Here is a 17976-nt window from a genome sequence, read left to right as displayed (position 1 = left end):
CTACCTTCAGGTATATTATCTTCACTAACGTCCCCTAGGAGTCATTTTGTCAAAAGCTTTGACTATATATTATATAGTCAAAAATATACTGCAAGAAATTTCTTACATATATATAGTATCAGCAATATTGAAATTAGGTAATGGAGTTTTCTAGTGATCGGATATGTATATACGCAATATTCTATAAATCAAATATATCTATGTTTATTTTGCAATAGTTATTTTATATTTTTGTTTTATGTTAAGAACGACATATGAATAGTTGCCTAGTCTATTATTGTTACGTGTTGTTCTTGGATATGTACTACATTTTTTAAGGAATACTTTTTTGTAATTATCGGTACCACGTATAGCATAAAAATAATGATAAAGCGTAATATAAGTTTTATACAAAACTAATACCAAAATATTTCTTTTTGACTAGAATATAAGAGACAAACTATTATCTCTTCTAAAATAATCTGTGGTAAACGGATGATGTCTGGGGATTGGAGGCGTGACTTGAGATAGAGTTATCAAATCACGGCAAAGATTCGTGAGAAAACATAAACGAATTTTCAAATCATACGACGACATAAGACTAGTTGTCAGTTTTACGTGCTTCACGTCTGTTACCTGGAAGTAAGAATGGAGACATATGAAAGTGTTTTACTTGTTAAATCTGAAGTATTTGTATTTAAAATACCACCAAGGTCAACTAATAGAGGTTATCGGTAAGAAGAAATAATTTTGCCCAAGTATTCGATGTGACATATAACTGTCCTAATTTGATATGTTTTTAATGATTAAAATATATTTATTATTACGTTAATCACTGTTGTTGTCATATATATTACAAAAGAACTTTATTATGAAAATATTAAAATTTTTATTTTATATTTCAACCATAAATTTAATAAAATAGTGGTATGTTAAAGATTTACGTCTATTATGTGTGTCATATTAACATATTTGATTGCAATTCTACTATTTATTTTGTTTAAGAAATTACATATACATTGCTAAATACTCGTTTTCCAAAATAACTGTTTTCAAAATAAAATGTATTATATACTACAAATGTAAAGTTACTTAAATTAATTAAATTTTTAAATTAACTTTGTATATGTGCACTATAGTTTTTCTTTATAGTAATTCATCTTTTTTTATATATAGAGCAGCTGATTGGAATCTACAAGAACCTTCGTGGACAGGACGAATGAGATTAGTATCCCAAGGAGATGCTATTGCTATAAAGCTAGAAGATAAAATTACAGGTGAACTGTTTGCAAAATGTCCAATTGAACAATATCCTGGAATAGCAGTTGAACCAGTTACAGATTCTTCTAGATATTTTGTGCTAAGAATTCAGAATGACAATGGACGATCTGCTTTTATTGGAGTTGGTTTTTTAGACAGATCAGATAGTTTTGATTTAAATGTTGCTTTACAAGATCATTTTAAATGGCTTAAAAATCGTGATCAAATAGAAAAGGAGAAAGAAACACCAAAACAAGAATTAGATCTTCGATTTAAAGAAGGAGAAACTATTAAAATTAATATGAAGATAACTGTAAGAATTTTTAACTATTTTTTTATTTTTAATAATCCTCTTTTTTCAGTTTTCTTTTATATTTAAAATAATGACATTTATATTTTGCTACTTAGAAAAAAGATGGCAGTGAAGTTGTATCCAAATCAAAACAACGACCTAATTTAGGAGTAGGTTTGCCACCTCCACCAGGTGGTGTAAAAATTGCTCCACCTCCTGCCAAAACTCCAACTTCGTCCCCAGCTCATAAATCAGTTCAAAATCCAAATCAAGCATCTACAGGTTCAGAATGGGGTGAGTTTGCTAGTGCATCCCAACAATCATCTGGACCTAGTACAACTGTAGCAAATGCCAGTTGGGTACAATTTTAATTTGATAACAAATATATCATCTTTGGTAGCATATGCTATCTTATACATGCATACATGTATAAGATTACATTTGCATGTGTTCTTAAATATATCTACATTGTTATCTTTTAAGAAATAGTTTAATGTTAATCAAGGATGCATCTATGTATGATGCATATATGAACTCTATATGATTCAGTACTTAATATAATGATTATATAAGATTTTATTTTTTTTTTATTACAACATAACATTAATCAAAAAATAAAATTCCTGTTGCTTGTTTTATTTAATTTTCAGTTTTATTTATATTTCACACTTTACTGTTATTAAACAAAACTTATCTCATAGATGCATTCTTTTCTGTAGTCCTTGAAAGAGTACAGGCGTGCACAATAAATATTGTGTCCAAGTCTCTGATGTTTGTATATAATATAAAAACTAAAGAGCCTAATATTTCAGTATGCCTTAAGCTTTGTGAGACATTATACTTCTAAAAATTACTTACGAGTCACACAAATTACGTTGTACATATGATTAGCTGTGCAGAATTTTTTAATATAGATCTTTCATCATATTATTAAGATTAATAAAGTGTAAACATTATCATTTCTTTTAAGAATAGAATTGTGGTAAACATTCAGATGTATTATACTCTAAACTAACTTAATTTAAACTTGATAAAAATTGTGGAATATGTACTTGTACAACAGGTACTTGTAAAGATGTAATGAAGTATTGAAAATAGTAATGCATTGTTCTCTAAAATTGATTCTAAATATGTTGAAACAAAAATGTTTATTTTTGTTTATAAATGTCAAAAATAATTAAAAACCAGATACATGATAAATTTTCTCTTGTACATACTATTAGTAGAATACAAATTTTTAGAAGTCTTTAAAAATGTTTAACAAGATTTAATTATATGTTTTAACACTATATGTATTATAATTGAATCATTGCCATTCCAGGATTTGCATTTTCTTTAATAGATTATTCTAGATGTATAGGATCAATGTGTATAATGAAGGTTTATTAATTTAATTAATGCAAAGATTGCCAACATGTACTATGGTGTATATTTTTATCTGTAGATATAATAAATCACATAACCACTAGTGCATTTAAATAACTATTACAAATCATATTATAAATAATGCTACAAAAATCATGTTATAACAGTTCAAAACTTGTTCCATTATGTTTCATGAATTTGAATTTGAATTGCATCAACAGCGTTTATTACGTGCAACATTGAGTCGCAAACTACGCATGGCCATTGCACGACTAAAATGGCGTTGAACTGGACGTTGTAGTTGTCCAGTAACCAAAGTGGAATCTTCGTCACATTCCACACTACTCAAAACAACTAACAATACACCTAGCACCTGATGTAAACATATATTACATAGTAAGTTATATTTCATTTTTTCAAGTTACTAAAAGCCTTATATATTATATTTAATATAAATACAAGTAAATCAATTATTAATTCAGTGCTTCTTAAACTAAAATTTAATCAAACTCTATATATATCTGATTATGATTAAATTGCAAAACTAATTTTTTTTCATTGACAGTTTAAATATTATCTTTAAATTAAATTTATAAACGGTTAAAACTTGCATCAATAAATATAATTTTTCATATACACATGAATTATTCTTCTTTTGTGAAAAAGAAAAAAAAATATATATATACACATAGATATATACACACCAAAATTTGTAAAAAAAAGATCGAATGTTCGATAATGTTTAAGAATCGCTGTATTAATATTCATTTTTAAAATTAAGATTACACCTTATTTTACATACCAAGCATATAATAATTAAAAGAGTGTAGATATGTATACTAGCAGCAGGCAATGATTCCACTTCTTTCAAAGCTTCTGCAGCATCAGAAAGATCAGGTTTTAATTCTAAAGCATGTCGCAAGTGGACAGCAGCTTCTTGGAAGTGACCATATGCCTAAAGAAATAGTATACGTTTACATTAGTAATTACAAAGTATTTTAGGAAGATATAATTATATATATATATAATTTCAAAATGCACAATAAACTATTTTCCAAAAAGGAAAAATGAAAAGATACTACAAAAAATTTAATTATAGGCCTATGTAAATGATGTAAGATTAACCTTAAATATTTGTCCAAGTGTTAGGTATTGTTCCCAAGCATTACGATCTGGAGGCTGTAATTCTAAAGAACGCCTTGCTAAATAAGTTGCATCATCTAAATATTGCAAAACCAATAGTACTCTAGCTAAATTCAGTAACACTTCTGCATTATGTGGTGAAACTGCAAGAGCTCTTCGAAAACATTCAATTGATCTTTGTGCATCTCCTTTTATTCTCCAAAAATTCCCGATTTGATTATAAAGCTGAACAGATTTGGGTTTCTATAGAAAACAAAAGTAATGATAGCAAATGAATATATTTATGTTGAATGTCTATATAGTAAAATAACACAATTAAATAAAATATACCTCTCGCTTTGCTTTTTTTAAACGTTTCTCTAATAAGTCAATATCAACATCTATAGCTTTACCATTATTCTTTTTAAACATGAGTGCAACATTAGGTTCTGGTACCAATGGATGCTTATTTCTATTTGCAACACCAATGAGATTGTCATAATATGTAAAATTAACTGGTTTTCCACAATCAAGAATTACATCTTCACATTGCTGATCAGGTGTACATATCACTTGCTCATTTGATACTTGTGACGATAGTGGAAATGGTTCCGTAGAATTTGGTGCATCCGTCAATGCATATGACATGAATCGTCTGCCAAGGGGACGAAAGTTAGGGCTCTTTTAACGCTGAAAGAACAGCAAGCCACACACAAACACTAACTACGGGAAGAAAAAAAAATTACATCAGATACATTGTAATGCTTCTGCAATAAAAATATAGTGTTACATAAACATTCATAGGATATCATATAACAAAAATTATAAATTTATATGTACATTCAAAAATTTGGTGCTATTGACTCATTATATTATAATAATATGTACATTAACATATATCGCAGATTTATTTTGCACTACTGTATAAACAAAAATTATGTATCTTTAACATTCATGAACTATAACATGGAAATTAAGTAAAATAAAGCAAAGCAAGATTAAATTTTATTCTCTTTTGTTACCTCCAATTTATCCCAGTTGTTAGTTAAAGTTAAACGTTATGCAGAAAAAAAGAGAAAATGAAAAATAGATAAATACACATAAAATGCATACAGGCACAACTAAATAGAGCAATATAAAACGTATAGTGAAATAGGAATGAATTATAATAAACATATTGAACGCAGATTTGGAATAAAAATAAATTGAAATTTAATATATTTATGGTAATAATATTCTTGCATATAACTATTCTAATTGAATGAGAAATGTCTGACGATATGGGAATTAATAATATGCAAGGTCTTATTAAAGTTATATTCAATATATTGGATGCAATTAAAGAACATGCACATACAGATTCTTACCAATCATTTATTAATTATGAATATATTTTATATTCTTACCGATCTTGACTGCCTGAACCAAAACTTTTGCACTCGTGACAATAAACCTGTACTTTATCAAGCTTCTCTGATGCTGCAGTTTTACTCCAGCCTTGTCCATTGCCTATATTAATACTGCTGGCAAGAATATCGAAAATCGGATCATCTTCGATAGTGCTTACAAGATCTGTTGCTTTAACAACTTTATCAATGTTAAGCCTCCAAGAAGTTCTAGAATTTGTTAGATTTGCCTGAAGAACCAGGAGGCAAAATAAACAACCAAACATGCGCCCATCGAGCCATACATCATACATTTTCCTTTTACTTTTCTAATGATCGTTGAAGAAAATTAAGAAATGTAATCCGACAGGTAGTGATCTGTTAATGAAAAAGAAATTAATATTTCTTTACAGCACGTAGAAATTAGTAAAAATGCAGGAAACTACAACTGATCGCAAAGAAATTAAGGTATCGGTTGTTTAATCAACCATGCACCAACATGTCAGTATTGCAACCTAATGAAAACCAAAATTCAATACTCTCTTTTTATTGGCAGATTTACAATTATTTTTACAAATAAATTTGTTTATATACAGTTATATAATTCTAATTACGAATAAAAATATTATGAGCGGAAAGAAGAAAAATGGAAAAGACATTGTACTGTTATTACGGCATAGAATTATTGTGAAATTTATTTGGAAAGAAAAATGCACGGTATAAAATTTATAATGTTGACAATCTTGTATGTATGTAGTTATGAAGTTACAATGATTCCATACTAGTATTTATGTTAATATTTTTTCATTAATTAGAAGTCTACAAAATGAGAAACAAAACATGAATTTTATTATTGTTAGTTGATATTTAATATATTAAGGCTCTAATATGACTTCTAAAACTGTATGCATTACTCAAGAAGGTCCAGCTAATGCTTTAGCTCTTAATAAAGATAATAGTCAGGTTGTCATAGCTGGACGTCATGGTAAGTTGCTCTCAATAATTCTTATTTATTTCTTTTATAATAATTGATTTTCTTTCAGTATTTAAAATATTTACACTACTGGAAGATAGATTTGAGGAATCTTGTAATTTGCGAGTTGGCAAAAATTTAAATTTGAATTTTTCTTGTAATGATGTTGCATGGAACCTTATTGATGGTATAATATTTAATGTGCTATGCTTTTTATTAACTAATAAATAATTTCTATGCCTTATATATATAATGTTTAGTATATTTTAAAGTATATCATATATAATATTAATCATTTCTTATATATGTAACATGATTTTATTGATAAGAATAATATAATATATGATTCTTATAATTTTAAGATCATATTCTGGCAACAGCTGCTACAAATGGTGCAGTAGTTGTATGGAATTTAAATAAATCTTCAAGATCAAAGCAAGAACATGTTTTCATTGATCATAAAAGAACTGTTAATAAAGTTAGTTTTCATATGACAGAACCTATGTGGCTAATATCCGGTTCACAGGATGGAACTATGAAATGCTTTGATTTACGTATAAAGGAAGCCACCAAGACATTTTATAGGTAAAATACAAATAATTTTACTTTATATATTTTTACTTTACATTTGACAGGGTTAGAAGAATATAATCTTTGATTTTATTATGAATAAACTTTATATTTCTAGTTTACAAAAACATATTTTATTAACAGAAATAAGTACAAGAAAGAAAATATGAATAAATTCTTACTAACTCTAGTCAGTGATAAATTGCAGCTATAGTAAAGCTTTGAAATCTTAGTAATACGGAGTCTGTACGAGATGTTCAATTTTGTCCTCATCAACCACACACTTTCGCTGCTGTTTCTGAAAATGGTCATGTTCAACAGTGGGATTTGCGGAAACATGATCGTTATTTTCAACATTTTACTGCACACAGTGGACCTATATTTGCTTGTGATTGGCATCCTGAAACTAACTGGCTAGCAACAGCATCTAGAGATAAAACTATAAAGGTTTTTCCTTTTATATAAAAATTAAATCAATTTTATGGCAATTTTATAAAAAAAATGTCTCCCATTAGTATATATTAATTGATTATTTATATATTTATTTTCTGCTGTGCTTAAAGGTTTGGGATTTATCTGTAAAACCAAGTTGTGATTATACTATACACACAATAGCTTCAGTAGGAAGAATAAAATGGAGACCACAGAGAAAATATCATATAGCAAGTTGTGCTTTGGTTGTAGATTGTAGTATAAATGTATGGGACATTCAACGACCATATATCCCATTTGCTAGTTTTAATGAACATAAGGATGTTCCTACTGGTGTAGCATGGAGAGGAAATCCGCAATCGTTCCTGTCAACAAGCAGGGTAATATTAATTCTTTTTTTCTCTATATTTTATGATATAAGAAAATTATTCTGTTTATTTAGGATTGCACTTTATATCATCATATATTTAAGGATGCTATTAGACCAGCTAGTAAAGCGAATCCACAAGGCATTGCTTTAAGTCCCATCGGAGATATTGCTTATGCTTGCAAAGTAAATATAAATATGCCAACTACAGTAAAACAATTAACTAACATAATGAGGTTTGTATTTTATGATAGTTTATATTTTTTATTATTTGTTAAAATTTATGATATATATATATTTTTGCTTATAGAAAAACACCAGTAACAAATGATACATTTTGTATGGCTTCAAGTGTAATGCATAGATTTGTTGTAAATATACCGCGTGATCCAACTTGGTTTAAAATATGTGCTGAAGGTTACATACTTACTGGAAAATTGAAAGATATTTGTGATCATAATGCTGCTGTTGCTAGTAATGCAGGTAGAAATGATGTAAGCTTATTATTTATAATAAAAATTGTGCAATTTCTTTTAGTTTAGTTTAAATAATATATTAAATAATATATTAAAATTTGACTAAGCAGTAAGAATAATTTCAATAATAATATTTTTTTAGGTAAGCATTGTTTGGAATATAATAAAAACATTATATACAAATCCATTAGGTGCAATTTTAAAGACTCCACCAACTGTTTCCAAGGAGGACATAGTAAATACTCTAAATTTAGCACAAATGGTAAAAGTACCTGCTATTGACCAGTCAAATCCAGGTGGATTATATTATTTAATTGATAATTACAATTATTATTTCATAGAATTTATATGTTTATTTAATGAATCTAATTTCTATCTAATCATACAAACTTAATTAAAAATCAAATTTAACTCTTTCGGGTTGATAGTTAATTAGGTAAACACATGTATCCTATTAATCGGAATTATTTTTATTTGCACAATGAGTGGTGTATGCTCAATCTTTGTCTGAAAACCTTTATTTTAAGAATTTGAAGTTTATCTTTATTTATATTTCATATGTACAGCATGTACAAATGCAGTGCAATAAGAAAAACTGTGTAAAATTCGTTTTTTAAATAGTAATTGGTAAAAGTGCTCTATTGGGATTACATAGTATACAACTATAACGATAAAAATGCCTTACCGGAATTATCTCAATATATGACCTGATGATAATAATAAAGATGCTTTATCAGGAATATCCTGGACTTTGATGGAAAGGAGTTTACATATCATCATGTATTTTTAATACAAGTATAAATGCTATTAGATATTACATTTTAAACATATTTTATAATCTGTTTAAGGACATGAAAATGATCTAAAATCTTTACAAGGAGAAGCACCTACTAGTGCAACGAGCGGTGGTGATGATGAAACTGAAACTGATGATACACCAGAAAATCTAAACTTCATAAGTAGCATATTACCTAGGTAATCCTTAATTGATAATACTAATAATGTGAGAGACTGAAACTTGTCGATACAGTATGTTTTTGGTGTAGCTATACATCCTAAAAGAAACAAAGTTACAGGAAGTCCTTTATGGGACATAAAGGTCAACCTAAAGGAGATTTTCTATTTGGCGATAGTGAATTTGAACCAATTAGTACAGACTATAGCTCTGGATATATGCAAAATATGATAAATGATGATAGTGACTGGACATTGCCTAAGGAAGCATTTCCTTTACGGCATGAAATAAAAGATCGATCTCCGCCACCAGAACAGTTTCCTAATCATTCCCCAGATATCAATGATGATTCTGTTTCTGTAATGGTTGATGATCAGCCATGTCAATTAATAGTAACAGCTATACCTAAACCATTATTCTGGGATCCTACACATTTGATTGAAGAAGCATTAAAACATCATGCAGCACTTAGGGATATTCAAACTTCAGCATCTGTTCTTATTGCTTTGGGTGAAAAAAGAAAAGGTTTAAATATCGAAATACCAATTCAGGAACATTGGTTATTAGAATACATAGACTTATTGGGAAGGTTTAAACTTTGGAATGTGACTACACAGGTTTATAATATAAATAAATTTAGTATCTTTTTTATGAAGCATATTAACAAACTTGTTAATCCGTACTATTATTTTATAGATAATACAGTTGGCATGGATTCCATCTATTGCACAACTAAATCAACAATCAACAACTATACATGCATGCTGTTTAGCATGCACAAAACCTTTACAAAGAGCAGCATGGTTGTGTGATCGTTGTCATACATCGAAACACGCCCTTTGTTCTATTTGTCATCAGGTAATACATTTCCTAATGTTTCAAAGACTGATAACATTATATTTTGATAACTGTAGAGCCACTTTGTATTCGTTAAAAATGATTACTATTTTAATGTAGATTGTCCGAGGACTATATGCATGGTGCCAAGGTTGCACACATGGAGGACATGTAATACATTTAAAGGAATGGTTTCGTTGTAATCGTCAATGTCCTACTGGTTGTGGTCATGTTTGTGAATATATTTAAATGTCATAACCTGGGATTAAGGTATCAAGTGTAATAATAAAGAGTATGTAAAAGTAAGGCAATATATTATACACAATATTGGCATGAATACACGTTCTTGTGCATAAATTTTTAAACAATTAACTATTAATGATCAAAAATAAATAACAAAGATTGTATAATTCTTTATCATGTACATGAGAGAATGATGTGATTTTATTTTTTTTATCATACAAAATAATTTAATGAATAAAATGTTTTAACTACATATAAATATATCCAGTAATTTCTCTTTACGATATGGATTTTCATTGGCAGGAATTAATTTCATGTAACAGCATAAAAATTTTGTTCTCATAATTTTCTTACAATTCCGCATAATTATCTCTATCGTAAAAACATTAATATATCTATTTATTATCTCTAAAAGCATATAGCTCATGGAGGTAGCTCCTCCTTAGGACTCACCAATTGCTTTGTAGACAGGATCATGATATAATCTTCCAACTTCATGCGTTGTTCAATCTGTCGTTGATGTTGCAAGGTACATTAAAATCAAATTTCTTTATGTAAATTTAATGACATTTTGACATTGATCTTTTTATAAAAATGAGATGTATTATTTGCAAAATTCTGTAACTTGTATGTTATTTGAAATATATACTTCTTATAAGAAAGATAGTAGAACCAGTTAGTCTATGCAGTACAATAAATCTTATATAATGTGGAACTTGATCATCTTTATATTGAAATTAAATTAACAATTTCTTTATGTTAAAATAATTTCATCGCGTATAGATAGAATAAAATAATGGAAAAATAGCAACTCATTGTTATTTAAATATTACATTATCTAGTGTGACATCATTTGTATTTTTTACCCTTTTCTTATCTAATTATAATTATAAAATTAAAGACAAGTATAATCTGTATTTTAAATTTCATGTGTATTATGATATATTATTGCTTAAAGCATTATTAATGAATGGAAAACTGTAAAAGTTATAAAAATTAATATTTATGTATGACCTTGTACGTCTATGTAAACACGTAAGCTTTTTTATGGAAAATTAGGTTAAAAATTTGAAAACAAGAAGAGTGCAGCGGATACATCGGTTTTGTTTTATTAGCAAAAAATAGTAACAAATTACTTAGCAATTCTAGTTTTTCATGATCTATTCTGTTCTTGTAAGTATTGATGTTTTATTGATAAACAAATGTATCATTTTTATTCGTCATACTAGAATCTTTAATATAGCTTGGCAAAATAAAATACTTGAATTTTTTATTTTAGGAACATGTATACACATAGACAGATAAGATCATAAAAGTATATATCATAAATTAAGATGAATTAAACATATTTTTCATCTATAATTTTCCATTTTATATAGAATTAATTGTTTATAATAAAAGCTGCCAATATGTAATTATATCTGCACAATTTCATCACTCATATCATAGTTATTTCACAAAAAAATTCAATTAAATTATTGGTTATATTTTGATTTAGTAACTTTAAACATTATATATATGCTTAAACATTGTTAATAATATATATTGTTAGGCAAACCATTTTAAATTATTCAAAAATCAAACGGACTGTATATCATGAAATAAGTAACATGTCGTATGATTCTTATAAAATCTATTATTTTCTTGATTGTTTCATGATCTAATTTATAATTGTAATTAAAAAAATTAACTTAAATTTACAATTGTCACATTTAGATTTATATATAATAAAATTTACATTATTCACTATAATTGCAAGCAAGACTAAAATGTAAGATATTTGTTATAGTAAAACTCAACGTGTTACAATTTAATCATAACTAATAATTTAAAAATGGAAACTGATATGTTTACAATGGTAACAATAAAATTATGTAATAATATTTGCGAATATTAGCAAAATAGATTGCATGCAATTACATGTATATAATCACACTTCTGTGTCTTTCTATTTGAAGATCTTTAAAGCATGATCTAAGATGTAGCAGTTATATTCTTATTACTTTCTTTATAAATAATATAGTAAGATGCGATAAGGATATTTTTGCAATATCTATAGTTAAAAATTTTCAGTACTTACAAGAATATAGATAAACTATAAAATTTGCGGTAGGCTCGTAACTACATAACTATATGTATAACAAATTACAATTTTTTGCTAATAATTCAAAACCTGTAAGTTTTAATCATGTTATACCGACAATCTGATATCTTTCACTCTGCATCCCACGAAAAATATCAACTTTGAGGAATATCACATATTTCCCACTCCCAAACAAAATTAACATGTATGTGAGAGACCTATCAAAATTACCAGAGCAGATTTGTGTTGCAAATTTGTTTTTAATGACAATAAAATAAGAAACAGTATAATAATAATCGTAATAATAATAATAATAATAATATTAATTTTATAATTATAAATTGTTGTGTAACACTAATTTGTTGATTTATTTGATAAATTTCTTTTTCACCTCTTACCACCAATTTAATAATTATTTAATAATTATTATAATATTAATCATATTTCTTATTCTTACTCTGCCATCGATATTGATTCTCTCGTTCGCTCTCAATTATGTTTTGCACCTCAGACGAATAAAAATATCGTGTTTTACATTGTCAAGAGGAGAGTCTGTTAGTATTGTATATTACTTATACCGCGATGCAAGGAATAACCCTCCAGTGCCACCAACTTTTTTATCTAATAAAAGGAACACACGCTCTCAAGTCGTATTTGTTTCCTTATTTTTCTTTTGCGATGGAATCTATTTTCCAATTTAGGTCATACTTTCCCAGCCCTGATGCCCACATCTCTATTCATATGTACGCGCGTGTACCGTCATATGCAGAACCTTTTGCATAAATGAGTGTATGTTACATTAGCTAACATTCGGGAATAGTCCATTATGCCGGTTTGGTTTCCTTGTATCATATCCTTGGTTTATATCCTTACTTCGTGATTACGGATGAACATTTTATTCCACCACTTTCAGCACCTTACCGATGGCAATTGTTTTATCTATAATCATATCCATATTATATAATAATTTGTTATTTCAAAGCATTTGGAATTAAATAACTAGAATTTAATTAATTCTACACAGATTTTCTACATAAAATCCTACTTTTATTGTGCAAATAACCTCGTTATTATATCGTATAAATCAACAAATAAAATATTTTCTCCACTTACTTTCATCTCTAAGAGTAAACCGTCCCATTTGCGGAAATAATTTGAATCTTTCGAGACATATAACTCCTGCACATTCGATTCTCATAATTGCTACTTGGTCTTGCTTAACGAACCTTGGTCTCGTTTTACTTTTATCACCAGTCTTCTTATCTACCAAGCAGATCAATGCCTTCACCGTCACTTCTTCTGCAGCACAATGAATGTGCATCACTGCGCTATATCCAGCACAAATAATGCTCTTATGCTCCAAAATAACAACTTGAGCATCAAAAACTTTTCCAGTTTTAATGGGGTTGTTACTGTCGCATAAAACAAATCCGGGACTCACATCTTCTTCTTCGATACCTTTCAGTTTAATTTTAACGTTTTCTCCGGGTCCAACCGACGTTACTTCTTCGTCATCTGACCACAATTGATCAACAGTTACTGCCGTCTAAAATCCATAAAATATGATTCATGTAAAAAAGACAAGAAGAGACATTTTCAAACGTAGTAATAACTAAAGAACATTTCTTACCCTATTCGGCATAACTAATAATGACTGACCCTTTTTGGCTTCCCCAGCTTCAACCTTTCCCATAACAACCGTACCCATATCTTTATATTTATCAACAATTGGCATAATAAACGGTCCATTGCTTTTACGATTTAATGAAGGTAAAGAATCAATAAAAGGTATGAATGGAGGTCCACTATACCAATTACATAGATGTTCAGGTATAGGATCTTTGAGACCAATGCCAAGTTGACCAGATACAGGCATAAATGTAAGATCCTTTGCAGGATTAAACCCTAATTTACGAAGATATGGCAGTATCTTATCTCTAAAATAATAGGTTTTTAAATCGTCTTTAATAATATAACGAGATTATTTTTACTTAACAAATTAACGATGACATACCTGCATTCATTATATCTTCCTTCGTCCCATTCTACCGTTGGGTCATCCATTTTATTTACTAACACTACCAAATGTTTAACCCCTGCAGTTTTAGCCAGCATAGCATGTTCCCGCGTTTGGCCACCTCTATCAAAGCCTGTTTCGAATTCACCTTTTCTCGCAGATATAACTAAAACCGCAAGGTCAGCTTGCGCTGCTCCGCCAATCATATTGGGTACAAAGCTTTTATGTCCAGGAGCATCCAGTATCGTAAAATGCTTTCTTTCTGTTTCAAAATACGCTCTACCCACTTCTACCGTTTTTCCCTTCTCTCTTTCTTCTTGGTTTGTATCCAAAGCCCAACTTAAGTACCATGTTTCTCTGCTTCGTTCCTTTGCTTCTCTTTCATACTTCTCTAAGGTACGCTTATCCACCATTCCTGTAAGTGCCATAATCTGGCCACCAATTGTTGATTTCCCTGCATCTAGAATCAACAATATGCACTTTTATTATATAAGAAGTAACTTATAGAATATCTAATTTCTAATAATAATAATAATAATTCACATTACATACCTACGTGACCTATAAAAACAACATTGACATGTTCTTTTTTGCTTTTAGTATCTTCTGCAACCTTAATAGGTTTTTTTTTAGGTACTTTAACAACCATTTCTTCATCCTCCTCATTGTCAGCCTAAATAGAAAAATGAAGTTATTGATAAAATAATGATAAAAATAATTATTTTTAAACTATTAGGATTAGACAGATATTTGTACATTATAGAACAACATCAGGATACATTTGTTTTTTACCTCTTCATTTTCAGGAGTTAACAAAGGATCACCATCTACAGCTGCTTCTTCCCAAGAATCTGCAGGTTGATGTTCAGGACTCGTATTTATTGGATCCGTAACATTTGGAGGTGGTGCCCCTCCTCCAGCAGGTGGTTCTTCCACTCTACTGCCAATTGGATCAGGTAGAATCGTAGGAGTAGAATTTCCTGTGTAGAAGAATAATTTTTCATTATATTGTTTTCTTCTAATTAAAACAATTTATATCATCAATCATCACTATTTACGGACACTTGCATTTACACCTTACTAATAGGGATCAGACGTTTGCTCTCTAAAGTCTTGTTCTGCTGCTGCCTAGGTCTGCAGTAAAGAATAAGACAAACAGCCAGTGCAGCAAGCTGATGGGTAGGTATGTTGATAGGAAAGGGAATACTTCTTCCAATGGCCAGCACCACGGTAGATGGAAGTACTGTTTAGAGAACAAATGTCCCTACCCTACTTAATAATAACATTTATTCATTACATAATTATGAAGGAGTCGATATTTATACTTTAGGAACTTGTTAATTATATGAACAATATAAATTATCTATCGTTCCACGATAACAATGAAGAATATAAATGCTATAAGTCTTTTTTGGAAATAGACAGTATGAATTATACAAATCTTTGAAAAATTACCAATAGCACATATAAAAAAGAATGTATAAACTTTGTATAATATGAAAATCTAAAATAAAGTTATATTTTACGTATAAATCGACAATCATCACAATCAAAATATTTAATATACAAATATACATCATACATTCAATTCTAGTGAAATGTAACTAAAAATGAAAATAAATAAACAAATAACAAAAAAATTAAAACAAATTAAAACCAAATCCAGAGTATATTGTGAACAACATTATATATACTTACAATGTTGTAAAACATTCAAATTTTAAGGTAGAGTGTAAACGTGTAAAAAGTAATGTGGATTTGACTTTATAAGCTTTAAACATGCAAGGTACTACGGAATGATAGAAAGTTACTACAATGATAACAGGGGATATAATAGGGGGGTTAGTCATTAATACGCGGTAAAAGTAGCATCTTAAGTTAACATGAAATTGTTTGCATATGTTCGAAAATAATGTCCTAGATTGATCCAGATAAAATATATTAAATAATAATTAATATTAGACTAACCATGATGTATTTCAGAAGGAATAGAAGTGGTTACAGTATTCAACACAGCAGTGACAGCACAAGGACTGTCGGCCGTGGAGCTATTCTGCGTTGAAGAATTTATGCAGAAGGAAGGCACGAATTCCGCAGCATTCACATTCAAAGTTGAAAATTTGCTTTCGATGGACTTATCCTGAGCGGGCACGATGTCTCCGTTATCCGCCTGCTGTTCCCATGAATCTGGTGCTATACTGTTCGCCATATTTATCAATGTTTCGGCACACCCAAGTAGTGTTATCCAACGTATGACACAAAGCACGCGATACTATTCGTAGGATTCCGATTCAATCGCAAATGCAATCGGGTAAGGTTTAAAAAAATAGTTATTTGTAGTATCCGAACGCACTGTACACGCGTATCGGTACTCCGCGTGCGACCCCCGTGGTCGGTTTCGTTGCTGTACTTCGCCGGAACTACAATAATCAAAATATCAACTTCCCCTTCCACTTACCTATATCTATATTTTCAAATAAAATATGAATTATTCATATCAGATGTTAGGTAATCTAAAGAAATAAGTTTATATATTATTTCAGAATAACAAACGACGACCTAATTTTAAAACCTGATTTTACAAAAATGTTTCTAGCATGGTAAATCCAATACATGTTGTGATTTACTCTCGCACCATTCACAATGTTGCGCAAGAGTGAAACTTCACTGCATATTAAACATTTTCATTGGAGGAAATTATGTATTCATTCTAACTACGCCAATCAAAAGATTTCAATTTAAGGAGAAATTTAATGGTATGATTTTGATTTGATGTGACTGATAGTTGGACGATTTGTGATTGGTTATTTAGAATTTTAATTCTTCATTGTCACATGTAAATAAAATCCATTGTCATATGTAAATAAAATCCAAATTAATTTGCAATTAATTGAAATTGTTTATGACAAATATAAATATTAAAATTAAATATAATTCCATATCTATTAAGAAAGAGAATATTAACAAAATTATTTAATAAATTAATTATTAATTCTTCACACTCCAAATCTTTTACATTTATCAATTTGACTTATAGAAAAGATTTCAGGTAATAAGATCTATATAATCAATATTATAATTCATAATCATTCTATAATAATTAATTAAAATACAAATTCAAATATTTCTTAATTTTTTTTTTCATTGAGCGAATTTTATAAATTTACCCGCGATATTTGAATTATAGAATAATTCTATTTTTTCCCTCTCACAGAAGAAATATCAACCATCGATAAAATTAAATTTTGGTGAATTTCAGTAAATTTTATTTATTTATTAGTTTTATTTTAAATTAATTTCATAACATTTATAAAAAAAAATTTGTAACAATTAATTCTGTTAACTTTGTAAAAAATATGAATTTAAATTCTAAAAAATAGAAGGTAGCATCAACTTTATTCTGGAATGCATTATAAATGGAAGTTTATTGTTTTATACACGTGAATATTAAAATAAGTCACAACCGCATTTACATTACACAGAATATCTATGTATGTGTATACTTATACATTTTTTTAATATACTTCATTATTTTCCAAAGTAGGAAGACAATGATTTTTAAATGGTTGTACATTATTTATCTTTTCTTAAAATTAAAACAAAACATCCGAAATATTTCT

The 17976-nt window shown here is 28.5% G+C and overlaps 4 protein-coding genes across 9 annotated transcripts; 2 read left to right on the top strand and 2 right to left on the bottom strand.

Annotated features, from left to right (window-relative positions):
* Positions 1-147: 147 nt before the first annotated feature.
* LOC124952706 (NECAP-like protein CG9132) lies at positions 148-2999 on the top strand. Its single transcript, XM_047502989.1, has 4 exons — positions 148-330; positions 425-713; positions 1156-1552; positions 1648-2999. Exons 2-4 carry the CDS (start codon positions 628-630, stop codon positions 1900-1902), a joined length of 738 nt encoding a protein of 245 aa, XP_047358945.1. The 5' UTR covers positions 148-330; positions 425-627; the 3' UTR covers positions 1903-2999.
* LOC124952705 (probable UDP-N-acetylglucosamine--peptide N-acetylglucosaminyltransferase SEC) lies at positions 2938-5929 on the bottom strand. The gene is made up of 5 exons (XM_047502988.1): positions 5425-5929; positions 4370-4673; positions 4022-4282; positions 3699-3851; positions 2938-3269 (listed from the first exon to the last, which is right to left on the bottom strand). The coding sequence occupies exons 1-5, from the start codon at positions 5715-5717 to the stop codon at positions 3111-3113; spliced, it is 1170 nt and encodes a 389-aa protein (XP_047358944.1). The 5' UTR covers positions 5718-5929; the 3' UTR covers positions 2938-3110.
* Positions 5930-5970: 41 nt separating this feature from the next.
* On the top strand, positions 5971-10918 carry LOC124952703 (GATOR complex protein WDR24). Of its 6 annotated transcripts, none has more exons than XM_047502982.1 (13): positions 5971-6120; positions 6219-6388; positions 6447-6563; positions 6739-6961; positions 7180-7393; positions 7510-7758; positions 7821-7981; positions 8056-8239; positions 8364-8517; positions 9070-9196; positions 9292-9793; positions 9873-10034; positions 10134-10918. In XM_047502982.1, exons 2-13 carry the CDS (start codon positions 6292-6294, stop codon positions 10260-10262), a joined length of 2319 nt encoding a protein of 772 aa, XP_047358938.1. In that variant the 5' UTR covers positions 5971-6120; positions 6219-6291; the 3' UTR covers positions 10263-10918. The 6 variants fall into 6 exon arrangements, with proteins under 6 accessions (XP_047358938.1, XP_047358939.1, XP_047358940.1 ...); XM_047502983.1 differs by having other exon boundaries at positions 6004-6148; XM_047502984.1 differs by lacking the exon at positions 5971-6120 and having other exon boundaries at positions 6155-6388; positions 9298-9793.
* Positions 10919-11340: 422 nt separating this feature from the next.
* Positions 11341-16825, bottom strand: LOC124952704 (eukaryotic peptide chain release factor GTP-binding subunit ERF3A). The gene is made up of 7 exons (XM_047502987.1): positions 16325-16825; positions 15149-15336; positions 14909-15029; positions 14354-14816; positions 13970-14276; positions 13453-13885; positions 11341-13278 (listed from the first exon to the last, which is right to left on the bottom strand). The coding sequence occupies exons 1-7, from the start codon at positions 16563-16565 to the stop codon at positions 13235-13237; spliced, it is 1797 nt and encodes a 598-aa protein (XP_047358943.1). The 5' UTR covers positions 16566-16825; the 3' UTR covers positions 11341-13234.
* Positions 16826-17976: the final 1151 nt, after the last annotated feature.

The sequence above is a fragment of the Vespa velutina genome, chromosome 10 (assembly GCF_912470025.1).
Source record: "Vespa velutina chromosome 10, iVesVel2.1, whole genome shotgun sequence".
Lineage (NCBI taxonomy): Eukaryota > Metazoa > Arthropoda > Insecta > Hymenoptera > Vespidae > Vespa > Vespa velutina.
Note: the sequence above shows the minus strand (reverse complement) of the source record. Positions and strands in the feature narration are given on the sequence as shown.

Coding starts and splice junctions, on each gene's coding strand:
- LOC124952703 (XM_047502982.1), top strand. CDS start 6,292: ATGACTTCTAAAACTGTATGCATTACTCAAGAAGGTCCAGCTAATGCT. Junction 6,564..6,738: donor TGCATGGAACCTTATTGATG/GTATAATATTTA, acceptor TATAATTTTAAG/ATCATATTCTGGCAACAGCT. Junction 9,197..9,291: donor ATAAGTAGCATATTACCTAG/GTAATCCTTAAT, acceptor AAAGAAACAAAG/TTACAGGAAGTCCTTTATGG.
- LOC124952705 (XM_047502988.1), bottom strand. CDS start 5,717: ATGTATGATGTATGGCTCGATGGGCGCATGTTTGGTTGTTTATTTTGC. Junction 4,283..4,369: donor TAAAAAAAGCAAAGCGAGAG/GTATATTTTATT, acceptor TGTTTTCTATAG/AAACCCAAATCTGTTCAGCT. Junction 3,852..4,021: donor CACTTGGACAAATATTTAAG/GTTAATCTTACA, acceptor CTATTTCTTTAG/GCATATGGTCACTTCCAAGA.
- LOC124952704 (XM_047502987.1), bottom strand. CDS start 16,565: ATGGCGAACAGTATAGCACCAGATTCATGGGAACAGCAGGCGGATAAC. Junction 15,337..16,324: donor TCCTTCTGAAATACATCATG/GTTAGTCTAATA, acceptor TCTTCTACACAG/GAAATTCTACTCCTACGATT. Junction 14,817..14,908: donor TGTTTTTATAGGTCACGTAG/GTATGTAATGTG, acceptor TGTTGATTCTAG/ATGCAGGGAAATCAACAATT.
- LOC124952706 (XM_047502989.1), top strand. CDS start 628: ATGGAGACATATGAAAGTGTTTTACTTGTTAAATCTGAAGTATTTGTA. Junction 714..1,155: donor TCAACTAATAGAGGTTATCG/GTAAGAAGAAAT, acceptor TTTTATATATAG/AGCAGCTGATTGGAATCTAC. Junction 1,553..1,647: donor AAATTAATATGAAGATAACT/GTAAGAATTTTT, acceptor TTTGCTACTTAG/AAAAAAGATGGCAGTGAAGT.